This window comes from Bombus fervidus, chromosome 15 (genome assembly GCF_041682495.2).
Source record: "Bombus fervidus isolate BK054 chromosome 15, iyBomFerv1, whole genome shotgun sequence".
Classification (NCBI taxonomy): domain Eukaryota; kingdom Metazoa; phylum Arthropoda; class Insecta; order Hymenoptera; family Apidae; genus Bombus; species Bombus fervidus.
The window spans coordinates 707,522-729,141 of record NC_091531.1 but is presented as its reverse complement, the minus strand read 5'-3'; the positions used below and the strand labels follow the sequence as shown (position 1 = coordinate 729,141).

At 44.1% G+C, this 21,620-nt stretch overlaps 1 protein-coding gene and 1 long non-coding RNA gene across 3 annotated transcripts in view; both read right to left on the bottom strand.

Annotated features, from left to right (window-relative positions):
• The window catches only part of LOC139995178 (uncharacterized), a 69,542-nt gene that overhangs the window by 33,113 nt on the left and 14,809 nt on the right, over positions 1–21,620 (bottom strand). The window lies entirely within an intron of this gene.
• On the bottom strand, positions 15,948–18,331 carry LOC139995011 (uncharacterized). The gene has a single exon (XM_072018109.1). The coding sequence runs from the start codon at positions 17,577–17,579 to the stop codon at positions 16,320–16,322; it is 1,260 nt and encodes a 419-aa protein (XP_071874210.1). The 5' UTR covers positions 17,580–18,331; the 3' UTR covers positions 15,948–16,319.

Below are 21,620 nucleotides of genomic sequence, written 5' to 3'. Positions count from 1 at the left end.
AAAAAAAATTGACAATAATTTAAGCTAAATACTGTGGTAATCTCGGGCATAAATGCATGTAAATAACATTAAAATAATGTAAAATAATAAAATAATGTAAAAATGCTAAATAATGTATATTTAATTAAATACTAATGTATTTTAATTTGCATAAGATGCGTTTCTGATTTTCAGATTGCAAAAATTCAGATTTCTAATTAGCATCATTTATTCTGGTTTCCATTATTAAATACATATAAATGAATGAGGTAATCACTTCTTCTGCAACAGAATGAGATACATAAGTATATAAGTTTAATGGAATCATCCACAACACAGTTGAATAAGTAATCGAAGATTTGAAATTTATTCTTGATTTCAGAGGAAATTTCTTTTAAAAGAAAATAAATTTGGCAATTTTGTAAATATGTATAATCTAATATCTCTTTCTGCATGAATTACTTCATCATATGACGTACGATAATAATTAAAATAAGATAGAAGTCTATAACTTTCAAGTCGTATCTGTAATTTTTCAGTCGTGAATTATCTTACTAGGAAATTAGATAAGTAAAAATTTTGAAAGCAAAGTAGTAAAAAATCTGTAATACTTTGATGGAGAGCTTTAAGAGTATCTAATGTTAAATGATTATTTGTCTCCAAATTTTAGCAAGAATTTAATTTTTTACATTATAAATTTCTTTAAATACACCCATCTAGTGTAATTGAAAATCGGTTTACAAACTTCGTTTCTTTCTCTATTGTCTTTCACACTACTTGCAATATCCACAATGCGAAATATTTTTAAAAAATGACCTGTGTTACAACCGTTCGCGGGGAGACGCGATCGCGAGGAAACACGTCAGCGAGAGGCGTAAATTATTGCTACGATTCCTATAATCGATGTCGCGTATTAGTCGTTCCCCTATTTCGGTTAAAATAACAGAGGTAGTTCAAAGAATTTAACACTGTATTAACAGGTTAATATAGCTTCTATATTTAACAATCAATTATATAATAATAAAAATGTCACAAATTATTTAGTGATGAATACAGTTAATGTGTTACAGAAATTCGACTCGACTTTGTGATATCTCTCGATATTCGTTAGACTTAGCGACTTTATTCGTCAGACCTCTCGATGTATGCAGATAGAATCATTAAATGAGACTGATTGCCCTTCGATCATTTCTTTGACTTCTCGGAGAGACGACCGCCACTACGCTCGGATTACGCCACTGTTCGCGCCTATGATCACGTATGCCACCTTCTTTGTGTGGATAAAATAACGTACCGAAATCGACCTTTCTGTAACTCGCTGCTTGGTGACAACTATGCACTCGTCGATACATTGTACATTTTCCGTCGGGCAAATAAGACGATCTGTCTGCAACGCTGTAGGACCGCGAGCGACGGTTAGAAATACTGGTTGGGGAGGGGGGAGTCGAAAGATTCAAATTCGATTTGGAACGACGGTTGCTCTCAACGGCGACATTATTTTTACCTGGAGATCACCACCGCGCTAATTTCGTATATCGAGGCGATATCCTTAATCCGAGGTACAACAACATGAGTCGCTCTCGCTTCGCCTCGTCCTATAACTCATGTATCGCCACATCACCCCCCTGCCAGTGATAATGTTATAATTAGGTCGATTTGGTAAAGTAATATTTTTCTCGTTAATTTTAGAAAAAGTTAAATACGATTAATACATCCTGTGTCCGAGAATTTACGACCAATCGGCGAAACGGACTCTTCGCCCAGACCGCGTAACGTACCTATCCCTGGCATTTTCATCTGAGCGTTGGTTGTTGTCATTTGCCGTACTTTCGTCGCGAGTGTTCGTTCGTCCTACCGGAATCAGTACGTTACGAGTTTCAGCGGTTTTCTCTTCTAGGTCGTCCGGTACAATAAACGCAGGTTTTAAACGGTCTACGGAAACCTTTACATCGCGATTGTTTATTTGAATTGTGTATGTCTTCTCGTCTCTTTTTGTCACCTTAAACGGCTCGTCATAAGGCGGCTGTAAAGGGCCTTCAATCGCTTCATGGTGCAGGAATACGTACGGCGATGATTCTAATTCTTTAAAGATGAACATTTTCTTTTCGCCATGACGTATAATCGGGTATGGGCTGACTTGTTCCATCCGTTCTTTTAGTCGGTTCGCGTATTCCGAATTGACCCGATGCTTTGATGGTAGGAAGAACTGCGCCGGCAATTGTATGCCGGTGCCGTAAACCATTTCAGCCGTCGTTGCGTTAAGGTCCTCCTTTAACGCGGTTCTAATGTCAAGTAGCACGATACGGAGAATTTCGACCCAGTTGCTCGTGTCGTGGCACGTAATCGCTGCTTTAATTGTCTGTGAAAACACTCTACCATTCCGTTAGACGCGGGATGGTAGGCCGTCGTACGTAAATGCTTGACGCCGAGCAACCGGCATAATTCTTCCAACAAACGCAATTCGAATTGGCGTCCTTGGACGTCGTGCACCGCGTTTACGGATGGCTGGTCCCGTTTCCCTGATTCCATTTGCACGGAGGACGACACTTTAGCGCGCGTTCACGGAATTTCGCATGATAAAAGCATAAACCATTCCGCCGCGGTGATTCTCTAGAGCGCGAATGGCGGCGAAATTGTGGACGCGAGAGTGAGCGTGATCGACGATGTTTGTCGTTAGCCAGCGCATCTGTTATCCTGGATAGGGCGTTGATTGCCGCAGCCAAGGAGTCATTTGTTGTTGCATTTTGCATCGGGGGCTCGGTAACTGTAGTTATTTTATTAGCTCGGCTATTTTGTGATTCTGCCCAGATGCGTATTAGCTCGCCCTTAAATGTTTCATATTGCCCTGTGGCCGAAGGGTTCATTATTATTTCCTCAATTTGTCCTAGATACTGAGGCTCATGGCAGGATATGAGAGCAGTGGACTTTTCTTCGTCGTTGGTGATGTTCGCACTCGCAAATTGTCTCTCCAATATGGAGAACCACAGCCCGATCTTCATGGGCACAAAGGGCGGTATACGGAGCGCTTGACTGGCTGTACCTTGTTTGCTATCAGTCGCCATGACAATGAATATTTTATCTACATTTGTTATATTTAACCAGTTATTTCTCACGTATACCTTTCGTTGTATGAGCGAAATCGAAAGAAAGAAAAATAATTTTATTAGATTGTGAAGGATTAGGAAAACTTATTTTCCCATTGTTTTTCATTGTTTTTGATCATACAGTAACGAGATAATGTTCGTTTTTTATATCATTATAAGGTTTAGTGGTTATATTAGATGAAAGATGTAAACACCGTTTATGGGGTAAAATAAAGGACTTCTTAACACAGTGTATCGAGCCGATGGTTAGCTATATAATGAAAAGACCATAATAATAGTACACGAACTCTATCTATTTTTCTATTTTTTATTTGTCTTATTTGAGATGAGTGCATTTGTTCTCGCCACCCTATTCGACTGTGTTAACGGGGCGAGGTATAGACAAGGTGACGTGCGCATAGTTCCGTTCATCAGTTTTGAAGTTAATTTATTTTGACCTACATTTCTCCGCGAATCTTCATTTTCTAACAGTATGCAGTGGGTAAGTGAGTGTTATATAAAACAAAATAGGGGCAAGATAAAACAACGATCTATCAACTATTCTAGGAGAGGATAACAACAAAAATGAAAATGAAACACGTTGTTTCGGTAAGATGGTGAGGCACTTTAATAATAAAAAGAGAACCGAAGTTGGAAACGAATAAGATGGTATAGAAAATTAGTGACTTTCAAATATTTGCAAAAAATAGATACATGTTATTGTGCGACAATGATGACACTGATACGAGATTAGAAACGGAGACGTGATGACGACCGGAGGGGAAACGAAAAAGCCAAAAAAAAATATCTTGCCAAAAGATAAGAACACTTTTAAACGTGACACCTTTGTCACAATTGACACTTTGACGCAATTGTCATGCTACTGCAAGGAATAGCTAATAAACCAACAACGTGTAACATTGAAAATTTCAATTGAAGGTTAAGCTACAAGCAGAAACTTTTGTGTATACAAGCCTCAGACAACTCCTAAATTAATGTAATATATAATATATGTTGAGTTCACATTATGATTAGAATTAGGGGCGTGTAATGAATATTCTCTGGAATTAGCCATCGTTGTTATGCAATCGGTTGATTAGCACAAGTGTGAGTATTACAGAATCGACAAGTAACCGCGGTGATTAGACACTAATAACAATAGTCTTAGGTTCGATAGCGAATCTGCGGTCAACGGGATAACAAATATACTTTCTTCCAAAGTCTAAGTCGGAATCGTAATTAAAAACGTGAAGTACCCACTGATCCTAAAGACGTTGTTTTACTCGCTGACGAGATCGCACGAGAATATGTGTTTTCCGTCGCAGTGATGCTGCAGAGGAAAATTATGATGGGGTGTGTCTAGGGGCACGAGATCATCAGATTCGTCGAGAACAACACCCATTCGAAAAGTGAGGGAAATGGACGTTGCTGTTAATTGGTTAATTTCTATATTTGTGGTTAGAGAAAGATGCTAGCCGCCCTTGAGAGAAAGTTGCTAGAGAGAAGCGCCACGGGGCAGAAACCATTGGAATGTTTACTGTCGAGTGCCGCTACAACTATTCTTTTTATTATTAACTTTTAGTTTTATTAAATTTTATTAAATTTTATTAACTATTAGGTAAAAACGTTCATCCCGTGACCGCGGCTACGTTCGGCAATTAGTTGTCGCCTCGAGCCCAAGCTCATTATCGCAAATCTCGGATAATTATAATCGGGTTAACTTATAAAGATTAAAGTATTGGAGATTTTCCAAAGAAGTCCAAAGGGAAGGCCCGGTGTCCTTCTATCTCCGACATATATTTATGTTGAGGTGAATAGGCCGTGATAGTTGTAGTTGGCTGATGCTGCTACTCTGTAGATATCGCTGCTGGGGTACTGCTGTATTTTTCTTCTAATTTAGATGCGTGGAAGAAAATATCGGACTCCGATCGCCGGGGAATTTGAACCCGGGTTCCGAACGTTCGTAACTTTAGGCGCTAACCACTGCCCTGCCGTCGTCCGACACTAATTAGTGTCGAGTGGTGGTATTTTGCTGTCGAGTGCCGCCACAATGTATTTCTTATAGAAGTAAAAGTTTTAAATGTCCTTGTTGTTTCTTCTATTCTCCTTAATTATTTTTTTTTTTTTTTTGTATTACCCGCGAATGTTCTGGTCACCCGCCACCTCTTCCTCCATACTTTTGTTTATACATTCAAGTACGTTTATGTGCTTCTCATAAATCGTCGTGTAGCATATACGCATAATTTCGTAAACATTATACACAGAACTGTGAGCTATAATTCAGGAACTGTGTAACAGATTTAGCGCATCATTAAAAGAAAATCATGCTTATTTTTTCGACCTGTCTCGCGTTTGCGATACTTTCATCAGTGTATGAAATGACACATGCGTACTCCTTAGCAACAGCAATAAACAAAAGGAATGAAAGTTAGAAAGACAGAAAGAATAATAATATCGTATATAAATCATTATATTACTTTTATTTTTAATACCCTAAAAAAGGCGAAATAATCTTGAAGAATGTATTACAAGGGATGACAGTGAAATAGATGAAGATCACAATTCATCGGAAGCTGAATATATGGAAGGCAATATAAATAATAAATTAGCTACACATAGAAATAAAAAAAGAAAACAGCACAGAACATTGAGTACCTCTTCGGAGAAGGATGATACGGATTTAACTCAAAATATCGAGAATTGTGAATGGACGAAAATGTCTTGTGATTAAAGAAGAATTTGACGCTTATATTACATATCCTTGATGACAAAAATTCCGTCCGAATGCACAGTCGAAAGCTTTTCATGCTTTTCGAGTTTTCTTCTCGGAGGAATTGGTCTCGCAAATTGCCGGACTGACGAATGACCATTACAAACATGTAAAAGATCATAGAGCATCTAAAATGCATTCGAGTTTGAACAATTGGCAGGATGCTTAAGTCTGTAAAATGTGCGGATTTTTATCTATACAATGCTAATACCGTGAGTAAGGAAACTCTTTTTGAGCATTTGGAGCATTGGTTCACCGATGAAACTCTGAAAACCGATATATTCCGGAAAATAGTGGCTCGAAACTGGTACATGTTATTATGACAAATGTTACACTTCAATGATAACAACATAATAATTAATGACCTAATAATAAAAATACGACCAGTAGTCGACAAGCTGAAGAAATCCTTTTCGCGATCATTTACACCATATAAAAACCTGTGAATTGACGAAAACCTTTCAGTATATGAAGGCAGATGTTATGTTGAACAGTTTATACCTTCTAAGAGAAGTAGGTTTTGCATCCAGATATGTATTCTTTGCAACTGTGAAACTAATTACATATATAGGTTTTATAATTTACACTGGAAAAAACAAAACAGAGATAAATCAAAGTACTTCAACTATTGAGATTTTTGGAAATGTTATGATATTTTTTCAACCCTACTTTGAAAAAGTATGTCATATATTAATTACGGACAATTAGTATACGAGCTCACTTTTGAATACTTTGCTACACGAACACAAAATGAATGCATTTGGAACTGTTGGTAAACATAGAAGCTAAATGCCACGAATGGGAAAAATTTTGGATGCTGTCTAATATATATGTCGGATTGGAGTTAACACTTGGATTTGGGGCGTGTAAAGAATCTGCGCCAGGGTCGCTCATCGTCGGTGTACAATCGATGATATCTTTTATTGTCGCAAATACAAGATAAACTACCGGTGTCGATACTCGAACGACAATGACAATGATCGTGGGGTCGGTATAGCGAATCCACGGCCCACGGGATAACTGATCTACTTTACTTCAAAGTCTAAGTCGAACTCGACTTACTCCTTGTGATGCAAGGATCGCTTGATTAACTCTTTACTAAGACGTAGATTATTCACTGATCGTACAAACACAATAGGTATCTAACTAGTGCAACTGTAAGAAAAAGAATGACTTTCCGTCGCGACAACGCTGCAGAGGAAAACTATGGTGGGATGTGCCTAAGGGCACGAGGTCATAGGATTCGTCAAAGAAAACCTCCGCTCGGAGGGTGAGGGAAATAGACGTTGCTGTTAATTGGTTAATCTCCATGTTGGTGGTTAGAAAAGGATGCTAGCCGCTCTCGAGAGAGAGCTCCTAGCGGGAAACGTCGTACGTGAGGAAAGCAGATCTCACGTATCTTGCCGCAATAGGTGACAGATATACGGGCTGATATAATAAAGACTGTTTGCCAATCTAAAGGACTTTAGTTAACCAGATCCTAAGATCTGTAACGGTTTCTCAGGCTATCTGAACATAAACTGCGAATGATGCGTCGGCATCTGGCGACCATCTCACCCAAAGAATGGGGTCTGTGTGTGGCCGCTGGAATGTTTCATTGTCAAGTAGCCGGTACGGCCAATTCTTTAAAGGAAAGCTATGTAACTTCGTATCTCTGTTAGGTGGAACGTTCATCCCGTGGTCGTGGCTACACTCGGAGACCGGTCGTCGCCTCGAGCCCAAGCTCATTGTCTCAAGTTTCGAATGGCTGTGTTTGGGTTATTTCGTGAATGCTATTGAGGTTTTTCCAAGTAATTCCAACGGGTGGCCCCGTTGTCCTTTCATCTCCGACATATACATAGCTAGTATGATTGAAACTGAAAAAAGAAATTATCATATGTTAGCGCAGAGCTTCAGCAACGTACGACCGACGTCTTTCGGGCTCCAGCCAGCAGCCTGCCTGAGGAGATGGGTGCGTTACCACGAGAATGAGGTCATGACAAAGGAGTAAAAGGGTGAAGAGGCGGAGGTGCCGAAAGTCCCTATTGAAGCGACAGAAACAACTTCGGGGAGAGGCAGGAGGGGGATAAAGAATTTGATATCCGGGGCTCCAACGGCTACCATGGTACTCCCTCCCACACCACCGCCGCACTGCCAGACAGTGTCGAACCGTCATCGCTGTTCCTACGAGATGGGAGGGAAGGGAAGAGATCCGCAGGTTCACAGCCTCGAGATCCGCTGAAGGATCTCAAGGCTCTATTCCTTTTATGATAGAATTTTTTTGCCGATTACGAAGCAAATATTTTTACGTTATTTCGATAACAATTTCTACAGTGCCATTTTACGGAACTAAAGCTGTTCTCTTTTTTCAATTTCATGCCGATTTTATATGCCAGCATCGATATGACTTAACCACTATCTTCGCTCGATTTGATATTCCCCAACTAACTTAGAACTCCAACCCACCTATAACGGTACGTATTATTTTCTATACCTACTATTTATTTCTACACCCTCTCCTGCTCTATGCGATGCACTTCCTCTTAACCCGTATACCGATGTAACCTACTAATATCATTTGCTACCATGCCTATATCTACTACGATCAACATTTACCTTGTTAATCAAAACATTAGCCAAGTATCCTAGTCACACTTATCGCCCTGATTCTTACTTGCAACTACTAACTAACTTTGTCCAAATTCTTTTGGGAAAATACCACTATATTTATTATCCACGCGGATAAGGCGATACTTCAGTGACATACTTATTTGGAATTAAGATTTATTAATTCCTATACATTACTACTAGGCCTATACCTACTACGATCGACATTAACCATTAATTAAAACAATAGCGTCGTACCTTATCTATCACTTATCGACCTAACTCAACTTGCCACTACCGATCAACTTCGTTAAATTTTAGAAATATGCCATTATTTTAATGACCTACCACGGGTAAAATACTATTCCAGTAGCATACTTATTTGGTATAAAATTTCATTAATTCATATAAATTGCTACTAAACGTATACCTACTACGAACACCATTTATCTTGGTAATTACATCGATTGCCCAGTATCTTAATCACTGCCTATCTGCTTAATTCTTACCTGCAGCTACTAACCAATTTTGTTCAAATTTTTTTAGAAAAATACCACTATATTTATTGTTCACCGAATAAGGCAATACTCCAGTGACATACTTATTTGGAATTAAAATTTATTGATTTTTATACATTACTACTAGGCCTATACCTACTGCGATCGGCATTAACCTTGGTAATTAAAACAATAGCCACGTACCTTACCTACCACTTATCAATCTAACTCACTCGCAACTAATAACCAAGTTTGTTCAATTTATTTTAGGAAAATACTACTATACTAATGATCTACTACGGATGAAATAGTACTCCAGTGACATACTAATTTGAAATAAAATTTGATTAATAATAATAATAATTATATAATACGATTATATAATACGATATAAATATAGAATATAAGAAATATAAGACTATAAATAGAGTTCAAATACAATTTTTTATACCACTTGATTTATTTTAAATTTCGTATCTTTTTACAAAGTAAAGAGGAAAAGAGACATAGTAACTGCAACTTTAGAACAATGTAGTTCAACGGATCAATTTCCCTATTTATATGCTCGGTACTCTATATATGTTACTAAAAGATGCATATATGTTTTAGCAAATGACATATTTTCCTTTCTGGGTTCCACCGACAACTTCTTTCATGGATAAGTATTAATTTTTATGAAATATTTCAAAGCGGTAAGTGTTGCCGGATTTATCTGACCTCGATCAATACCGCTTGCCAGTTTAATTTCCCACTTTCATGATTTTAAAAATCAGACCTAAACTAACCAAAAATAAAACGTAGAAACGGAAAGGAATTTGTTGATACGTATGTTACGTCAACAGGGAAGGGGAGGAAAGGCGGCCCGTCGAGCGCGGCGTTCCGTAGGGCTCGGTGATGGGACCGATCATGTGGATCATTGTGTACGACGACGTCCTGCGTTGCCCGCTGCGTCCGGGCGCAGCCATGATGGGTTACGCGCACGACACCCCGCTCCTGGTCGGAGATCGCGGTTGACACGAGACGTTGCGCATCAGCGAAGTCGCAACAGCCTGCGCGATATGTGCTGTGCGCGGACTGGCCCTGAGGGTCTCTCCTGCAAAGTCAGCCAGTGGACGTTCGAACCGCACTTCGACTCCCTGATTCCGACCTAGGAACCGCTAAGGAGGACGCATAGGACCAGTGGCGGTCTCAGCTGATCAACGAAGGAGGCGAACATCGAGGCGTCGAGAACGTCCTCCCAAGTTGGGAGGCATGGAGGAGCCGACGATGTCTTCCGCTGTCCTTCAGGATGACTCAGGTACTTACGGGACACGGCGTGTTCGACGAGTACCTGAGGAAAATCGGACGCGAGACAACGGACACCTGTCACCACTGCAGGGAGGGCAGGGAAGTGTGCAGCACACACTAGAGTTTTGTCCGGCGTGGGAGCTGCCCTGCTACACCTAGCGTCTCATCATAGGCGAGACACTGATCCCCTCGGCAATCGTAGAGGCGATGCTGAGCGAGCCGCAGAAATGCGAGGCTGTCCGCCTCTTCTGCGAGCGAGCTATGCTCATAAAGGAGCGGGCAGGAAGGGAGAGGAAGAGAAACTCTCATCCTTGTAGGATAACGCAATGGAGGGGGATGGCGATCAGGCGACCCAGGGCCGCTCCACCGCCACCCCCAACGGGACGCGACTAGCAAGGAAATGGCACCAGGGACAATGGCCTCTACTGGTGCCAATACATTAGGATCGGCTCGATCAGGGGGCCGCGGGGAATGCACAGGTAGTAATCCGCAAAGACCGAGACTACTTCTTATCACGCGCGTAGGCAGGCTATTGCGGAGTTTTAGTCGGTAAGAGTCCGACACTGCTCTGCTGCTGCCTGCAGCTGCCTGCAGCTGCGAAGTGTCCATGAGGATTTCTCCACGTGCAAAAAAAAGATCACTTAATAAAAATAAAAAATGGGCTACATGAAGATGCAGAATCAGGTGCACTTACTTATTTCGAAGGTACAAGAAGCGTAGATGAAAATGAAATCGTCAGAAGAAAATACCAGGCTTGATTCCCTTCATCGTACGAACAACAGCGATCGTCTACTGCTTATCGTGGCGTCATATGATACCTCCAGTAGCAACAGCTCATAGATGGCGCGTAGCGTGGGGAGCATGAGGCGGGCATGGGTTCCCGGGTCGTAGGACCACGTCCCGGGAAAACCCGATGGACCTGATGCTCTCTTACAGTCGGGTGGCGGCTGGTTGGTGCCTCTGGCGCCCGTCAGTTCGCCGATCCGATGCGGAGAGCTTCGGAGAAGTTGGTGGGCCCATGCCTGTCAAGACCACTCACCTCACCTTCTTGTGGGGCCCCTCGTCACCCTGTACCGGCCTTGACCGGGGCAGGGTGCGAAAGAGTGAGTGACACCAGGACGGAGACATCGTTGACGACCATGGCGACAACAAGTATATAAATTATGGATAGAGACCAAAACAAGAAAACGGTTTACGGTGCAGGGGAGGGATACCCCAGTACCGGCGCAGCGGTGGGTGGTCAAGTGGGCCCACCTGAGTCGTCATCTCACGGCCACGGCCGTTCGAGGGTGGACCGCCAGGCCCCCGGATGTGTTTTCACGTCTGGTGAGGCGGGATGCAGCAGTACGGAGATTCGCGAGGAAACTCCGAGAAGAGTGACAAGAGGATCGCGGAGAACCGCGGGCGGAGCGGACGGCGTCATTCTCGCACCGGCCGCGAAGACGGACCACACGCCGGTGAGGGCGCTGTGAACGCGGGCGTGGTCCGACGACGAGGATTCGGTCGCCTCGTTCGCGTCGCGATCATCTCTGGGATCGACTGTCTCCGGGGGGAAGAGAAGGCGCATTATGTCGTTGACCCCGGAGATCTCCGTGGAATTGGCACTGGAGATACGGATGAGCTCGGCGGCTGACGTGAGCGCCGAGTTCACCAGGCAGGTGTCTAAGATCTTGCGGGTGGCGGCGATATCGTCGAACCTCAAGGGAGCGAGCATCAAGGACCTGAAGGACGCGGCGACCTACGTCGCCGCCGTATGGAGGGAGCTGAACCTGCAGAGGGCCGAGGTGGTCCACAGCGGTAGCTCCACGGCCGCCAGGCTCGCGGAAGCGAGGCTGACCGCGTTGGAGGAAGTAAACGCGGCCTTGCGCAAAGAAATAACGAGGCTAGCCGCTCGCATCCACGAGTGCCCGCGGTGCAACGGTCGGGCTATTGAGTCCGACCACCCTCTGCGGGAGAGGAAAAGAAGATGGACGAACTCGGTCCCTCCATCATGAGGGCCATCGAGGAACGGTTCGGGGGCCGAAGACCGCGCAGTCCCGAACCCCGGCGCAAGGCGGACCAACCCGCCGTCCCACGCGCCACCCAAGCCACAATGCTCCCAAGGGAGCAGGAGGGCGGCGAATGAAGGATGGTGGAAAAGCGGCCGCGGAAGAAGAGGACCGCAAGGAAGGAGGAGATGAAGGAGGTAGCGCCTGCCGCTCCCACGACAAGACCGACGGGGGCGCGGAAGACGGGCGCCGCACCAGCGACCAGGAAAGGAACGGCGCAGGCGACGAAAACGGCCGGGTTCCCCCGCGCACCGCGTACGTCCGCGGCGACGCTGACCATCAACAAGGGGGTCAAGATATCGTATGCCGATGTGCTCGCGACAGCGCGACAGAAGGTCCCGCTCTCGGAGATCGGCGTCGAGTCCCTCGGAATGAGAAAATCGATGACCGGGGGGGGGGGGATAATTATCCGGCTCCCCGGCGACAAAGACAGAGGGAAGGCGTCGCGACTGGCGACGCGTCTGACCGAGGTGCTGGCCTCGGCGGCGGGATGCGGCAGCGCGGAGGTGCAGGTCGGAGAGATCCGCACCACCAGATACAGCCTCGGGACCGCGTGGATAAGGTGCCCGGTGGCCGGAGCCCGGAAATTAGCCCGGGACGGGAAGGTAGCTCTGAGCTGGTCCACGGCGAGGGTCACGGCCATTCCGAAGAGACCCCTACAGTGCTTCAAGTGCCTGGAGCTGGGGCACGTGCGGACAACCTGCACGTCCAACCTGGATCGCGGGCATCTGTGCTACAGGTGCGGCGTTAGCGGGCACCGTGCCAGGGGGTGTCCCGCCTCCGCGCCCAAGTGCCCGTAGTGCGAGTCGCTGGGAGCGCCGGCCAACCACAGGATGTGCGGGGCGGCATGCGCTCCGCCGAGAGCCATGCGAAGCATGGCAAACTCTAACGAGAACAACCAAGACATGGCTAGTGTAGCGATCACTATACCTCCTCTTCAACCCACGAACATCACCGTATGGTTCGCCTTACTAGAGACGTAACTTGACGCGGCGGACATCACGTCCGACAAGATAAAATTCGCGACCCTCGCAAAATGTTTCGACAGTTAACTGCTTCAGCAAATTGGGGGCGTTATGACGGATCCCTCAGCCACCGGACGGTACGTGAAGTTAAAGGCCGAATTCATTCGCATTTTAACGGACACCTATAGCGCTAGGGTAAAAAAGTTGATGGAAAACGAGGAAATGGGTGATAAAAAGCCATCTCAATTCTATCAGCACCTGAGAAAACTCGCTAGCCTCTCCACGAATAAGATTTGGAGGAAGCCTCCTACCAAGCGTGGATCGTGGGTGACATTGCTCATGGGAAAAACCCGCTTTCTCCGTGTGGGAAAAACTCTTTTTCTCCGTGATTTTTAAGAACGAACAATAAGCCTCAAGCATGTTTTAAGCAACGCTTGTAATAAAAGATATTTGTTTAGTCTGAAGGACCTTAACTATGAAAATGTCAAGATTTGTGGTAGATCCTTAAGTCTATTGAGGGTACGCAGTAAAGGTGTGTAGACATCTGGTTGCCATCTTGCCTGCGACGTGGGGCCTGGTTTAGGTAGAGAACCACCGGACGTAACAACATCATTAACAAATAATTCATATTATCTTCATTAATACGGAATATGACAAAATTATAAATAATTTTTATGATCTATTAAGAGCACTAAGATGAAGATAGACAAAATTAATCACTTCTCTCCATTTCGAATACACTAAGGAAGACAATATTGAGGCAGGTAATCTACGAAGCACATCGGGCGAGAAGTTTCGTTATATTGTATAGAAGATTCTGACAAAATTATCGATTCCAGTGCATTTGGATATATAAAATCTTATTAGATTATTTTTTTGTTGAAAGTTTTTGTTAGAAGTAATTATATAATGCGAACAATATATGTTCGTTAACTTTTTTCGCAAAGTTTCCCGGTTCAGAATTAATTTTACACGAGTCTAATCGAAGAAAACATGTATGATTGTGATTTCATATATACACTGTTATCTTCTACTATTTTTAATTTCGTCTAATGTATCTCAGAAAATAAAAAATACACAGTAATCTCCAAGCGATCATAATGTTTCTCAACTTCTGACAATAAGTGTATTTCAAATTTATTTTTATTGCTCAATTCTGGCCCATATATCAGTCTCTCAAGAGCTTGAATTAGCAAACAGATTTCGGATACGGGGAAAGATAATACATTCAAGTTCCCCAGACACCAAACAGGGCAGATGAAGTTGCAGATTCCACCTTTGCTATACCGACGAACAAGAGGAATAATGGGTGCGCAGACCCAACGATTAATTTAAAAGCATGTACAACACGCTGAAAACTGAAAGAGTGAAGTTCTTTACATTCATACCACAAGTGGAGAACCATATAAATGTCATTGTAAAAAGTATGTGTGAGGACCACTACCCGCAAAATGTCTTCGAAGAACTAGTTTTAACATCATTCAGGGCAAAGTTGTTAAAGACAGATTCAAAACTAAGCATTTGCAACAAAATAATAACAAACTCGACAAGTTCATCATGAGAGTATCACTTGGAAGTATGATAATGAGTCTGTTCCAGGGGTACTATATATATATATGCTCGGCAAGATAGTGACATGAGACGTATACAGGAAATCCGACAGACTACAATGCAAGAACTCGAAGAACCGATTACGTTGTAGTGAACTGCAACAGTAAGAGAGTAGAATAGCGTGCGCAAAGTGTGTTGGGTGATCATGCTCCGAACTCATGCCCGATAAACAGATATACATTTGTGAGTCAGTAAACGAAGAACATGAAGTCCGTATACATGTAGAAATCAAGAAGCGTGCTGAAATGACAGAGAGCGGAAGAAGAGTAAAATAAAATCCTTCAACAACTTCGTAAATTCGACAAAGAGCTTCACACGTTTTCACCCCTTTACGAACAATCCTCCTGATCAAAGTAATCCCTTGTCTCAGTAGAGTGCATGGTGAATATGGACAACATGGTGAACCTGGTGAAGAGCATACAGGATTTCAAGGAATTGTTCCATGTTCATTTGACGGAGATGAACGCATTGTCGCTAAGATGGATAAACTCTGACAGATTTACCACAAGTGACAAACTTCGTAATTGCGAAATTTAATACCAATCCGCTTGTTTGTAATAATCGTAAGTTACTACTGCTGCAACCCCTGCAAGCTCTCTCGTTTGAGGTAGTCTTGCTGGCAAAGACGAAGATCACGGAGAGGCATAAGGTGCAGTTCAAGGGTCTTCGTTTCGAAAGAGTGTGACCATCTGAACTCGAAGTTCGGGGGCGGAACCGCTTTACCATTTAATTCGTTCCGATTAGCATATCATTTAACTTTGAAGCGATAATCACTAGTCGTACAGATAAAGGGAAAATGGAGCTTTCAGTTGTCACGATAAACCTAGCCCGTTGTTACGACCGTTCACGGAGAGACGCGGTCACGAGGAAAACTCGTCAGCGAGAGGCATAAATTCTCGCTACGATTCGTGTAATCGACGCCGCGAAATAGTCGTTCCCCTTGTTTCGATTAAGATAACAGGGGTGGTTCAATGAATTTAACACTGTGTTAACAGGTTAATATAGCATGTATTTTTAACAATAAATTAAATAATAATAGGAGCGTCATAAATTGTTTCGTGATAGATACAGTTAATGATTTACAGAAAACCGCTCGCGCCGATGACCGCGTAAGCCGACTTCTTTGTGAAAATAAAGAACGGACCGAAATCAACGTTTCTGGAACTCGCAGCTAGGCGGCAACCATGCGCTCGTCGATACATTGTATGTTTCGTCGGGAAGATGAGACGATTCGTATACGACGCTGGAGGACGGCGAGAGTCGGTTAGAAACACGATACATACTAAGCCTCGCGGCGCAACAGCATCATACGTGACAGAACGAATCTTCCCGAATCTTCCCGTAGTAAACAATAAGGGTGGGTCCTTGAGTCTATTGAAAGTACGCCGTGATAATGTGCGGACATCTGGTTGCCAGCCTGCCCGCGGTATGTGGCCCGGTCGAGGTAGAGTGTCGCTCGACGTAACATCCTCCCCCCGTTGAGAGGATAGCGATCAAAATTGGCGAGGTGTGGCGTTGTTTGGAATTCTAATGCTATTTCGTCTCAATTGCTGGTTGTTCGAGTTTCTCGAAATCAGGTTGAACTGGCAGTGGGACAAGCCTTTTGAAGCCCTGATCCAAGATGTTCTTCGCCGTTTGAACTGTAGCTGTCCGGATGACACCATCGGCCCTTGGATGGACCTTGATAATTCGTCCCAGAGGCCACTGCATTGAGGGCACATTGTCCTCTCTGAGGATGACAATTGCTCTTCCTGAATGCTGTGTCCACCCTTGCTCCATTTATTGCGGTTGATCAACTCGTTCAAGTATTCATTATGCCAGCGGTTCCAAAAATGCTGTTTCAGCTGTTGGAGATGTTGCCATCTGGTGAGCTTATTGGATGGAATATCCCTGAAATCTCGTTCCCGCAAACTCATTAATGAATTGCCAATGATCAAATGGCCGGGAGTGAGGACCAGGAGATCGTTCGGATTAGAGGATATTGGAGTTAGCGGTCGTGAATTAAGGATTGCTTCTATTTCAACAATGAGGGTGTTCAATTGTTCGAAGATAAGTAACTCGTTGCCGACGACGCGTTTAAGGTGGCGTTTAAATGACTTTACCGCTACTTCCGAGAGACCACCGAAGTGCGGGGAATGAGGGGGGATGAAGCGCCATTCGATTTGCTTATCTGATAGGAATGTGTGTACCTTTGATTTGTGATCGTCCGATTGTAGGAGGTCATGAAGTTCATGTAATTCGTTATTCGCGCCAATGAAGTTTGTGTCGTTGTCGGAATGGATAGTAGAGCAAAACCCGCGTCGAGCGATAAACCTCCGAAGTGCGGCGATGAAGGCTTCGCTCGTGAGGTGGCCGACAAGCTCAATATGCACCGCCTTAACCGCTAGGCATACAAAGATGGCAACGTATACTTTGATCTGACGGCGGTTGCGATCTCTCTTTTCTTTAATATGGAATGGTCCGCAATAGTCGACGCCGACGTTCGTGAATGGGCGAGATTCCGTCACTCGCGCCTCCGGTAAATTACCCATTATATAATCCACCGGTGGTGGGTGAGCACGGCAGGAACGGACGCAGCTCTTGATCGTATGCCAAACTTGACTTCGACCGTCGCTGGGCCAGTATCGTTGTCGTACGGCGTACAACGTAGCCTGTGTTACTGAGTGCATATTAACGTTGTGTTCATGATCGATAATGCGTGCTGTAATGCATGACTTGGGCAAGATTATAGGACGTTTCTGAGAGAAAGTCATAGACGAATGACTATGTCGGCCACTTACTCGTAATATTCCTTCCTTATCTATGAACGGGTTGAGTCGCGTGAGCTTTCCCTTTATTGTCACGTTTCGATCCTTCTGGAACGTACGGATTTCCGCGGAGAAATAGATGCCTTGCAATAGTTTTATAAGTTTGTCGTGTGCTATGTTTAATTCGACTGCGGTTATGGGTGTTGTTCGGTTCTGCTTCTGTTTCCAACGGAGACAACGAGCGATGATCCTGATCAACTTGGGCCAGGATGAATACCTTTGCAGCAAGCTGTAATCGACGGGAGTTGCGGACAGACAAGTTACTCTTTTCTGTTCTAGTAATTCCGTTTGCGGTATCAGTGTCCATGTCGGCCAGCGGTCTTCAGACTGTTGGAGCCATTCAAGACCGTGCTGCCAAATGATCGGGCGTACAAATTCCTCGCGAGATTAGATCCGCGGGATTGTCGTTGGTAGGAACATGGCGCCAATCGCGCAAAACCAGTTTTGGTCTGCATCTCGGAGATTCTATTAGCGATAAATGTTTTGAGTATGTGAGGTGATGTATTTATCCAGTAGAGAACGATGGTGGAGTCGGTCCAATAGACAGCTCGATATACATTATGCGATAGAGCCTGCTGTATTGTAGACAACAAGGACGTAAGAAAAAGGGCTCCGCTCAACTCGAGCCGAGGAATGGTTTGGGACTTGAGCGAGGATACCCTTGATATTGCGGTTAAGAGCTGTGTCCACACGCGGCCCTCAGGGTTAACGGTTCAGAGATAAACGCAAGCTCCGCATGCCTTCTCGCTTGCATCGCTGAAGCCATGCATTTCGATCTCCGTTGCGGATTTGATTATTGCCTTGTGTTGGAATGTGATATTGTTTAAAAATGCTAATTGAGAATAATACCAGTTTCATTCTAAATGTAAATCTGTGGGGAGCGACTCATCCCAATCAATCTTCAATGCCCAGACTCTCTGAAGTAACATTTTTGCCCGAACGATCACTGGCGCGAGTAGTCCTAAAGGATCATAGATTCTAGCAATTACGGAGCTGATCGATCGCTTCGTGACGCGAGAGATGTTAGCTTTGGCTTCGGCCAAGTAAAGCATTGAATCATCGGAGGACCTCCAAAAAATCCCAAGTGTTTTTAAAGGTTGAGACTCACCCAGTTGTAGATTCTGGTTTATATCATGGTCAGATAGTCCGTTGAGTAATTCCTGGTTGTTGGATGCCCATTTTCTTATTTTTAGACCAGCCAGTTGGAGAAGTTCGGTGAGTTCTGTTCGGATTGACAGCGTCTCGCATATCATGTCAGCCCCGGTAAGGGCGTCGTTGACGTAGAAATCCAGCTGTAAGACTGATGAAGCTCGCGGAAATCGGTGTCCTTCGTTGTCTGCCAATTGTTTTTTAGACATCGGATAGCCAAATAGGGTGCAGCTCACAGCCCAGACGTAACGGTGTTGATTTGGTAAGTTTCGACCTCACCGTTTAAATTGCACCACAAAAATATCGTCCTTCGCTAGTGCGTTGGACGTGATTTTGGAAATGTTCCTCACATCGTCGATCCGCTTCTGATACGTGTTTTGTTCATGGTTCCTCGTCGAGTTCCCAACAGCAGGTGAGGTCCGTTTCGAGATCTGCCGTGCAGGTGTGAAAGACCCTTGCGGTCAATGGGAAGAATGGGCTCCCCCTGATGACCCATCCGAATTGTGTTTTTTGTTGGCGCAGATCGGGACCTGTTGGTGGATTAAGGTTGATTTGACCGACACATAATGATGCAACTGTGGGCACTGAGCTCAACAAGATATCGATCGGGGCTGGTAAATGAAATGTTGGATCGGCTAGCTACATGGATATTCCTAGGTATCGGAATTGTTGATCGGTCTATGGGTTGATCAGGGATGGATGTCGAAATTGTTGGTATGATAAGGAATGTCAAGGTGCGTTGGTAGATTCTGTTAGTGGATGTGATCGTGGCTGTAATAAAACGATTTGAAGTCATTGACAAGGTATCAAGGGCTCCGATTGGCACGGAACATTTATTTTGAGGAAGTCTTAAAGAATTTGCAAGCCGCTCGGTTATGAAATTCTTGCTGGAACCGGTGTCTAATGCTCGACAGCGCATTGGTTGAATTCAGTCGTGTAATATATTGACGCATGCAGTGATTAACAGATCGTTGGATAATGTTGTGGATGAATTTATGGTCGGTGAGTCGGTTTCCCTTGTTGCGTCTGTCTGTCGTTGTCACTGTGTGATTTGTCGTTGATTATTGGATAATGGACTAGGACATGGTCGAGTTGGTGGTGTACCATTTGGATGTTTCAATGGATTTTTCCTTATGCCTGGAGGTGTCGTCGCAGGTGTCCGGTTGCTAGAGAGGGCCCGATCCGTAATTTGAACGTCGCATATACGACAGGATCCGGTGGTACACTGTGAAAGCATGTGTCTTGTCATCAGGCAATTAATACACGCTGATATCGCTTCGGCGGCCATAAGACGTTCTTCGATGGTGCTCATCCTGAAGTCCTTGCAAATCCAAATTTTGTGTGGTCCACGGCAAATTGGACAGCGTGACAAAACCTCTAAGTTAGATCGGTTTCCCGATCTAATTTAGAAGTGCACAGTTATAATAGCATGGTATCCGCGGTCAGTTGTCCAAGAGATTCTAAGGCCTTGTAGTGTGATTCTAGCTTGGTCGTATAGGACTGTAAATCTCGGTGTACTGTGCGCGATAAGAAGCCTGTTACGTCGCACGAGATGGTCCGCGCGACGTCCCTCACGGTCAGACCACCGAGGCCTACCTATCGTCACACTGACCCTCAATAGACCCAAGGAACCACCATAAACTACATCTATTAGTTATTCAACTCTATTCACACAAACATCTTCGGTTTATGGATGGTCCCTTAAACAGTCCTTCGGTTTCTTGCATACTCTTACTGATTACGGAGAAAGCAGATGTATCCAGCGAAATAGCTGGTTTTCCCCAGAAACAAGAGTACCCATGAGCCACATCTGCAGGAGACTTCTCCTTTGTATTTTGTTTCTTAACATTGGCTAGAACCAATGGACATCGCGGATCGTTACCCTCCCTTTTCGACCGAAAAATGTGAACAGCGAATTCGCGTTCTTAGTTCAGCAAGGATATACCCACATCGAGCTTTCTTCCTAAATAGTACGAGACGGGTCTATCATTGTTCTAATATCCCTCGGGCAGTCAAGTTCTCTATTCTTTCACTCATCAGGCAGTCAAGTTCTAATATAACTCATTCAGTCAAGTTCTCGGTGCTCTATCTATCAAATCGATCAACCTTCGGGTCAATCACGGTGCTTTCCGACACGACGAAGTCAAACAATTTCGGTCCACGTAATAATTATTGTAATCCAGTGTAAATAAATGTATATATATTATATAACTGTAGATTCCAGTTATATTCAAAACCAAACACCCTATTATCCCAAAAGAAATAAGGGCATCGTCCTGCTCGTTGTGTCGATTCGTGCAATGGTAACGGGAATTTACTCCCGTTGACTCGCTACAACGCGACCGAGTCTCCCCGCGACTGGACGAACAAACAAAGCCTATGTTAACTATCTCCTGCAGGTGTCTCTCAACAATTTTAGCTGGTCTGTTGTATCTCTCTTCTAATATTTCTCACGTGGCTGAGTAATTGGTGGCCACATTACTTAACGAGGATATAGTGAGAGCCGCTTCATCCGTTAAACAAGAGCGCAGATAGGTTAATCGTTTGCAGTTGTCAATGCGAGGTTTATCGTGAACCGTGCAGCGAAATTGATTCGCGAAACCTGGCCAATCCTCGTAGGCTCCCGAAAAGGTGGGTAACTGAATTTTCGGCAAATCGACGGATTCTGGCAATGAAATGTTCGATAAGTTCGATGTAAGACTTCGGATTGTTGGCTTTGATTGTTTGTTTGCATTACTAATGATGGCAGACGCGTGTCCGGTGATAGCATAGAACATCTGTTGTAAATCAACGCGGTCCTGCTGTGTTTGGCCCTTATCCCTATCGTCTAATTCACAT

Coding starts and splice junctions, on each gene's coding strand:
- LOC139995011 (XM_072018109.1), bottom strand. CDS start 17,579: ATGACTTTCTCTCAGAAACGTCCTATAATCTTGCCCAAGTCATGCATT.